The sequence below is a fragment of the Alligator sinensis genome, unplaced genomic scaffold (assembly GCF_000455745.1).
Source record: "Alligator sinensis unplaced genomic scaffold, ASM45574v1 scaffold594_1, whole genome shotgun sequence".
NCBI lineage: Eukaryota > Metazoa > Chordata > Crocodylia > Alligatoridae > Alligator > Alligator sinensis.
In genome coordinates, this window is record NW_005842286.1 from 326,737 (window position 1) to 335,104 (window position 8,368).

Sequence of the window (8,368 nt, forward strand, 5' to 3'; positions counted from 1 at the left end):
CTCAGTCCCAAGGCAGGTAAGCATTCCCCACCTTCCCTTCACTCCCCTCTCCTGCCTGCCACTGCTGGGTGCGGTCCTGGGAGCAAGACAAGTGCCTGCCCACTCCAGCTGGGTTGCAGTTACTGGGAACTGTGGCGGCGGCAGCAGCAGCAGAGGCCCGGGGGCCTATTCCTCCTCCCTGCACCTGCTGGAGAGGGGATAAAAGGGGTGTGGCCACCCCTCTGGGTCTTCTCCCATGTGGGAGCAGTTGGTTATAGCACTGCTTCCTTGCACAGCTGGACTGCAAATCTCCCAAGTGCCTGAAGAGACAGGATGCCCCACGGTCGACAGCACCACAGCAAGGGCTGAACTGCAGGAGGTTTGTATGCTCTTTATTTCCATGCTTGGAGCTGTGATGATGCGGACAGCAGCAAACATGACTGCGCTGCTCCAGCAAACGTGGATGTCACTGTCTGAGACCGGCCGAGTTGCACATGTCCTTTTGCTGTCCTGCGTTTCCAAACCGCTGCAATAGACTGGTTCTAAATCTTCCAGCAACGCAAACAGAAGCTCCAGTTTCCCAGAAATGTGTCTATGTAGCAAACTTCACTCTGGCTGGCCCCATAGATGGACTTCCCTTCACCAGAGGACAATGTTTGAGGCTCTGGATCTTGGCCATAGCTGATGGTACAGCCCACGGCTGCCATTTGCTTTCCTGGACCTCGGCAAAAGCTCCTGCAGCTGGGCTCTGACCCAACCCTTCTACACTCCTGCACTCCTTGGGAAGGGTCTTGCTGGAGCTGGCGATCACGGCCTTGTACGTCTTCTGGAACTCCCTCACCAGCCGCAGGGCCTCCTGGTACTCCTTCGGGTTGGACGTCTTCTTCTTCAACACTGACACTAGGGAAAATCAGAGTCACGATCTTGCTGGCTCTCCCCTGGACTCAGTTCTCTCCTTGGGGTCACGCTGAATTTTATTCTCCTGTTGCTTCCCTCCCAACTCCCCTGGGGAAACCAATGGCCACCCCACCCTGCACCCTTTGCTTCACCAGTGCTCCCGCTGAGTCAGTGAGGATCAGCACTGGAAAGGCTGGCCCCGTAGCATAAGACTGTTTTTTTCCAGAAGCACCCAGGCATCAAGCGCCTCACTGCAACACATGAGCCTCCGCCGTGACTGTTACAATACGGTGGCAGCACAAAGCAGCTTAGTCCCAAAAACAATGAGGCTGCGGCTGTGCCTGAAACAGCTTCTGCTCTTCAAGGAGAGAAGCTGATTCAGCGGCCTGAGTAAATGATTCGGCCCCAGGCTTTCTGAGGCTGACTCGGAAAGCAGTGAGAACAGCTAGAGCAGGGAGGCAGTGGACTCCATCACTGGAGGGGTTCAAGAAGAGGTTGGACAGGCACTGGTTGGGGGATGATCTAGGTGTAGTGATGCCTGTTCTCTTATTATGGGGATTTTTCAGGCTTCTGGGCTTTGCTAGTTGCTGCATGGGCTGTGCAAGACTCCACCCCCAGCCCCTGGCTACATGTGTCAGGGTCTTTTTAAGCCTCCCCTAGAGGCGCTGAGTGCTGGCTGTAGGCCCAGGCTGGGGACGGAGACTGGGCTGTGCCAGTGCTCCTGCTGGGACTTAAAGCTGGAGGTTTCTAGCTAGAGGGCTTTGCTTCTGTTCAGACTCCTGCTGCATTTGAGGCCAGGAAGGCATGTTGCCCTTGGTCAGGCTGATATGGACTGGGGGGGTTTGCCTTCCTCTGCAGTGGGGGCACAGCCTCTACCTGGGATCTCTTGTGTGCATATTAACCACCTTTTACAGCAACAGGATGTTGGCTGCTGTGGTCCCCCTGCTTTACCTGTGGCAGGTGCAGGAGTTAGGCCTTGTGTTGTGTCAGGGTTGACTAGCTTTGCTAAGTTAAATTATGGAGTTGTACAGGCTGGTTTGAATACAGATGATCCTGCCTCAAGCAGGGGCTGGACGAGATGTGACCTCTGGAGGTCTCTTCCAGTCCCACCTCTCTCTGATTCTATGACTCCACTGTAGCCTGGAGCAAATCACTTAACCTCCCTGCCTCAGTTTCCCTCATCTGTAAAGCAGCAGGATGTGTGCAGGCCAGTGCTAGGGGTTGAGTCCACAGCCCCAGTGCAGAGTGATCACGGCACCTGAAACATGGCCTTTCAACCCGAAGCACTGCTGCAGAGGATTCAAGAGCCAAGCCAGCACTCCCTGTGAGCTCTCTCTTCCCCTCCAGAGCTGAGACGCCTGCCTGTCCTCCTCACCCTCCTGCTGGGGCTTGCATGGTGCTTTCTCAGATTTGAAAGCAATTATTTCCTGCTGTCAGAAACAGAAGCAGCAGGGTCCACGCTACCTTTACTTCCTCGTTTACCTGCATCTGAGCTGTCAAGTAAACACACACAGGTCTGGCTCTGGAGGGCCTGATTCTGCAACAGGCTGAGTCCTCCCAGCTTCTAAAACCCTCAGCACCTCCTGGAAGAGGATCATTACCTTGAAGAGATGGGGAAACCAAGGGGCAGAGACCTCGACATTGAGTGGAACAGCCATTGGCATCCCTGGGCCACGGGGAAAATTGGGGCAGAGCCCAGACATCCCATCCTAAGTCTGCTGTCTCAACCAGCGGGCCACCTAAGTTACCATCACTAATCTAATGCTTATAAGGCAGGTATGTCCAGCGCCTCCACACTCAGTTCTAGCACAATCTCTGCATATGATTAAAGCCCTGAGACAAGTCATGGGCAGGGGGGAACACACCTAGCGGTACTTCTGTGATGTTCACAGGCCATCTCATGGCCATCAGGAGGTCTTCTATCACTTCTGCCTTCGTCCGTCGAGGGGCAGGGCCAGGCGGCTTCCCAACCTGTGGGAAAGCAAGCAAGAATAAGGAGGGGTGACTCTGCCTCAGAGCGACTCCCCTCGTTCCTGTGAGCATGCCGAGAGTCCAGCCCTGTTCCCTCCTGCCCGGTCTCACGGGTAGGCAAAACGTTCCCTTGCCGGAAATGAGACCTGTCCATTTTAACCGCTGAGCTGCAGCACCGGGCAAAGCTGCTGGAGCTTTCGCTCAAGCCCTAGAAAGCATCCCAGGGCCATGCATCCTTGTTTTACTATGCTAGACTTGGCCATCTCTTTCAGCTGCCCGGTGCCACAAAAAATCCTGCTGTATAGGCCTTGAGGTGTTCTGCTGCCAGGTAAGAGTTTACTCCATAAATAGCTATTCAGATGGACTTTTCTAAATGCCATTCTGATCTCATTAAGCCCTAGCTGAGGGGCTATCAAACATATTGGACTCCTGAGTCCATTCACCAGAGCTGTGCTGGCCCACACCCATCCCATCCTTGTTTCAAACTGAACACTACAAGCCACCACAAAGCTTGGAACATGGCATGTCTTGGAGCCCACCATGCTCCAGGGTGGAGATCAAGTCCACACGACTGGATGAAGACAAGCTTCTGGCAATACCTTGACGTCCTTTACAAAGTTCAAATCCAGGGATGGCCGACCAGCGGCGTGGGTGCCACAAGTGCCAGGGGCAGCCTGTGCATGTGGCCCCCAGCAGATCAGGGAGGGGACAGGTAGCACAGCTGCTGACAGGGCACGGAGCAGAAAGCAGAGCAGCAGGGGAAGGGGATCAGAGTGTCACCCAGGGAGGGCGCGGGGTCAATTTGTGATACTCGTGCCAACAAAGTTTGCCCCTGCTGTTCTGGTAAAAGCACTTGCTAGCACCTGTTAACCAGGCTCTGAAGTCTGATGCGGCCTATAGTTAATACATGCATGCCTAGATGAGGAGGCACCTGCTAGACTATGCATTAGACCACTGATGTAGTGAGAAAAGACAAGAGTCCTAGTTCTGATCCAGACCTGACTAGGGCATTTGGGCCCAAGGTTTCAGCTCAAGCCCATTACATTGTGCAGATGCACACAATGTTTCTGCCCTCAGGGTCCAACCTCTTTACCTTTCTCCTGGGCACATAGGGTTTCTGCAGGCTGTCCAGCCTTGGCCTCGAGTCACGGTACACAAGGGGGTGCCTGAGAGCATGCTGCAGAGCCTGGACGTTCTGCTGGATTCCTGGGGCCAGAAAGAAAGTGGAAGCACTAGATAAATTCATTTGCTCATTTCCCTGCTGCCACCAGCAATGACAGTCAGGCTGCACCAGAGGCATCATTAGGGTGGGGTGAACAGGGGAGCTGTCCCAGGGGGGCTGATGCTGGGGGAGACAAAGAAAAGAAGCTGCTGCCATGATTGCAGTTGTGAACACACGGCAGCCAGAAGTCACCACTGTCGCTGTGTCCCCGCGCTACACAATGCTTTGCCAGATGAACTAGTCTGATAAAGAGAGACCCCAGCTCCCTTTATCCCAAAGCATCATGCTCTGATTGGCAGAGGGAACGATGAACGTGGTGCATGACTGTATCCTGGTAACCGCTCCTGGTGGAGGACCTGGCACCTGTTTCACAGCCTCACCGCACAACAGGTTAGAGTAAAGGCTAAGAAATGCTTCTTCCATCACTGCCACCTTTCCCCAGCACAGCTAGATCTTACATCTGGCTACTCGATGAGGAAATATGGTTGCTCTAATTGTTTAGCCTGGTAATGGGCTCCAAACAGCCCCTGGTGACATCTGATAATTTGGCAGGGCTGGGATAGCCCATTGTTTTTTCTGCTTTCCCCTGGGATGTAACACAGCAGCCGGGACAGGAGTTTCATCTTGGATGGGGCAGTTGGGCACCTGGATCAGCAGCAGCATTGTCCACTGGATGGCAGAACCTCACTTCTACGGATCAGGGAGTGGACATCCTCATCCAGTGAAAGGCACCATCTCTAGCAGACCGTGCATGGGACCAGACAGCTGAAACATAGGCAGGTCACCAAGGCTAAGCTTGCAGAAGCAATGGTGGGAGTTTTGGTGACTGTAAGGACCAAGCACTGATGTGCCAACAACATCCTGCTGGTTTCTCTGGCTGCTTCTGCACACTTCGGGGTGGCAGGACCTGGCAGTTTCCAAAGAGCATTGTGTTGAAGAGCATGGGTAAGAACAAGAGCTCCAGGCCATGGGGCAATAGGGTCTGCTCCACTCACCTGGGATATGGGTAACTGAGCAAGGGCAAAGTCTCTTAGGGCTTCAGGGGAGCATCAGTGACACAACTTTGTTCAGATCCTCTGCATGGGGGACTACATAGGAACGCAGCACCCCTCCTTGCCCCCACCCCCCATACAGTGAGATGCCCTGATGTGCTATCTAGGCTGCTGGAAAGCTTGAAGGCAGGTTGGAGTAATCCATAGACACTGAGGTCAGAAGGGACAGCTGTGACCATCCGATCTGACCCACCTGACCCAAGCCTTTCTGAGAGAGTGGTGAGTGCTCTCCCCGGCCAAGAGAGAGCAAGACACCTGCTTTACTCACTCACCGACTGGTTCAAGGAAACCGGGGTCAGTTTTGGCATCGAGCAGTTCTTCGTAGCCTTTGTATTTTGCTGGAATGTGCTGGTCTCTGCTCCCTTTCCCCTGCTTGCTCCTCTTCACATGTCTTTCCTCTGTTTCAGGTCGCCAAAGAGGATCAGATGCATCGTCCACCTTGTGACAGCAAGAGCAAATATTTACAGGAGTTTTTCACTGTGGCTCTAGTCATGCCCTCAGGCCAAGAGGAACTCTAGAAAGGGAGCAGATCTCCTCTTACATTCATCTCAGCCCTGTCTGTGATCGCTTCCATCCTCTGGGATGCCCAGGCCAAAGCCTAGCAACTGCTGCACCAACTACAGCTCCATCAACTGGGGCTCCACAGCTTTAACGAAAGGCACTCATCACCTCAGGAAGTGTTAAAATTAAGTACACCTAGATGTCCAAGCAGCTACCCTGTTGGTGTGTACTATGATACCACAACTTGATCATCTAATACAGGACCCTGACCCCACAGCACACCCCAACCACTGGTCAGGGATGATACAGGCATAGCCATGCCTGTGTTCTACCATAGGCATTTTCCAGGCTTCTGGGACTTGCTGATTGCTGCCCCCCACCCTTGTTTGCTACATGTGTCAGGGGGGGCTTAAGGCTTCTCAAAGGCACTGGGTGTTGGCTGCCCAAACTCACACACCTGAGTCATGAAAAATGACTCAACATCCTCTTCAGCTCCAACCTCAAAGTCCCAGTCCTCTGTCTCCCGGTTACTACCAAAGGTTTTGGCACTGTGGGAAGCCTCATTCTCCTCTGCAGAAGACGATCTGATCACAGAGTCCTTCTCTGCCAGGCTCAGGCCGGGGAAACCTTCTTCAGGCTCCTCCACTTTGGCTCCATAGGGAAGCATCTTGTTCTGCTCCACAGAAGATGGTTCAATTGGTGGAAGGGGGTCAGGCAGGTTCAGACTATGTGATCCTTCTTTGGACTTTTCTGGTTGTGCTCCCTTGGTATCCAAGCACAGTTTCCAGGAGGATTCTTGCGGGGCTTCTAGCATCAGCGGCTGCTTTGGCACCTTTGGGAGGTGAGATGTTATCTGGAACAGAAGGAGAGGAAACCTGCAAAGCCATGGCACACACTGGTCAGGCTCCCAGGACTGCTCTGCCCTGCTGGGACAGGAATCAGTGCTAGTGCTGAGCACACAAGCAACGCACAGAGCCAACATCAACATCAGATTGCACAATGGTCTGAGCTGACAGGTCAAGACGCAGCTTGCCCCATGCCTAGAGGTTGGACTGACCTGTGCCACAATTTGACTCAGCTGCAGCTGAGTTTATTAGCATGAACTAGCAGGGATGCCCTGCAAGCTGGGGGATGTGCAAGCTGACTGGTCAGCAGGATGAGCCAAGTGCAAGTTAGCACAGGGCACACAAAACCCTGTACCCATGTGGCTGCAATTTTTCGCATCCCCTTGAATGGGAGCTGACAGCATCTCGGAGCCTTGCCCTGCCTACCTTTCTGTTGGCCTTGAGGGGAATACAGATGTGCAGCTTCTCCAGTTTGGAAATCTTTCTCCGGATCAGTTTTATCCCCAGTTTGCACTGCAGGAAACTGGTCAGCAGAGGTGGATCACCTGCAAAAACACGCGAGTTGCTTTAATCAATGCAATTGCAGTCACAGCGATCGTCCCAAGCAAGGTCTCTCCACCGCAGAGCTCTCACGGCAAGGCAGCATTCTGCTTGGCTCCGTGGAGGCCAGCTGGAAGGACTCTGCTGGAAGTACAAGCAGGGGCCAGCACTTTCTTCTGGGTCCCACTAGGTGCGGAAAGAGTTAAAGCTTTCTTATTGGGGGTGATCTAAGTGTCCCTGTGCCTGTGTGCTACTACGGTGACTTCCCGGGCTTCTGAGCTTTGCTGGTTGCCCCATGAGGCTGGGAGGGAACCCTGTTCCCCCCCACCCCTTTTCTGCTACACGTGAGTGGTTTGAAGCCTTCCTCAGGGCTTTGGGTGTCGACTGCAGCCAAGGCTGGAGATTGTGACTGGCCTGTGCTGATGCTCCTGCTGAGATTGAAACCTGGATGTTCCTGGCTAGAGGATCTTGCCCCACCACTCAGGATCACACTGATGCTATATTTGCAGCCAGGCTGTGCAGGGTTTTGCCTTCGTCTGTAGCAAGCAGCATGGCCTTTCCTGGGATCTCTTAAGCATATATTAACATCAGCAGGATGTTGGGCACCGTGGTCCCCCAGCTTTACCTGTGGCAGGTTCAAGTGTGAGGTCTTGTGTGGCATCAGAGTTAACTAGTTTTACTAAGAGGTTAGATTATGGATTTGTATAGGATGGTTTGGATAGGGCTGATCCTGGCTCCGGCAGGGAGTTGGACTAGATGTGACCTCCGGAGCTTCCTTCCAACCCCACTTCTTTATGACTATGAAAAGCCTTGGGGTCCAGCTCCGTTGATATCCATGGAGACCCTCAGCTGCCATCACTCCACAGTTCTCAACAGAGCTACGGTGACTGGGGACAGTGAAGGGTCTGCCCCCATTTCTCAAGAGGGCTGACAAGTCACTGGCACAGGACCCCAGAGGATCAAGCTTTCAGATGCAGGAACCTAAAGGAATTAGCCTCTAAAATCAAGAGTCATGCACCTGAATCTCTTAGACAACCCAGAAAACCCCAGCCCCAGAGCCATAACAAAGGCTCAACACCCTATACAGGCTTCCTCTCCAGAAAGTCAAGGCCTTAGATTCCTACATAAAGTGGCCCCATCTCCAGGGGGAGCTGGAAGTGAAAATGCCCAAGCAGCCCATGCTCATTAGGAGAGATGAGGCACGCTCCCCACCAGGGCAACTAGCTCTGCTGGTGGTTTTAGGGATGGGGTTGTCACCTTCCCTTATCCCAGCAGCCTTTGCACAGTCTCTGTGTCTGGGAAAGCAGGACCATCAGATGGCAACTAGTCTATGAGGAGCAGCGCGCCCTCCACCCTTTCCC

At 53.5% G+C, this 8,368-nt stretch overlaps 1 protein-coding gene across 1 annotated transcript in view; it reads right to left on the bottom strand.

The window, feature by feature from the left end:
* Positions 1 to 6: 6 nt before the first annotated feature.
* The window catches only part of XRRA1 (X-ray radiation resistance associated 1), a 27,132-nt gene continuing 18,770 nt past the window's right edge, over positions 7 to 8,368 (bottom strand). The window contains exons 12-17 of the mRNA XM_014522010.2: positions 6,894 to 7,012; positions 6,080 to 6,475; positions 5,394 to 5,559; positions 3,941 to 4,053; positions 2,742 to 2,847; positions 7 to 879 (exon numbers count right to left, since the gene is read on the bottom strand). Coding sequence (XP_014377496.2) covers positions 572 to 879; positions 2,742 to 2,847; positions 3,941 to 4,053; positions 5,394 to 5,559; positions 6,080 to 6,475; positions 6,894 to 7,012 — 1,208 coding nt within the window. The 3' untranslated portion in view covers positions 7 to 571. The remainder of the gene's footprint in view (positions 880 to 2,741; positions 2,848 to 3,940; positions 4,054 to 5,393; positions 5,560 to 6,079; positions 6,476 to 6,893; positions 7,013 to 8,368) is intronic.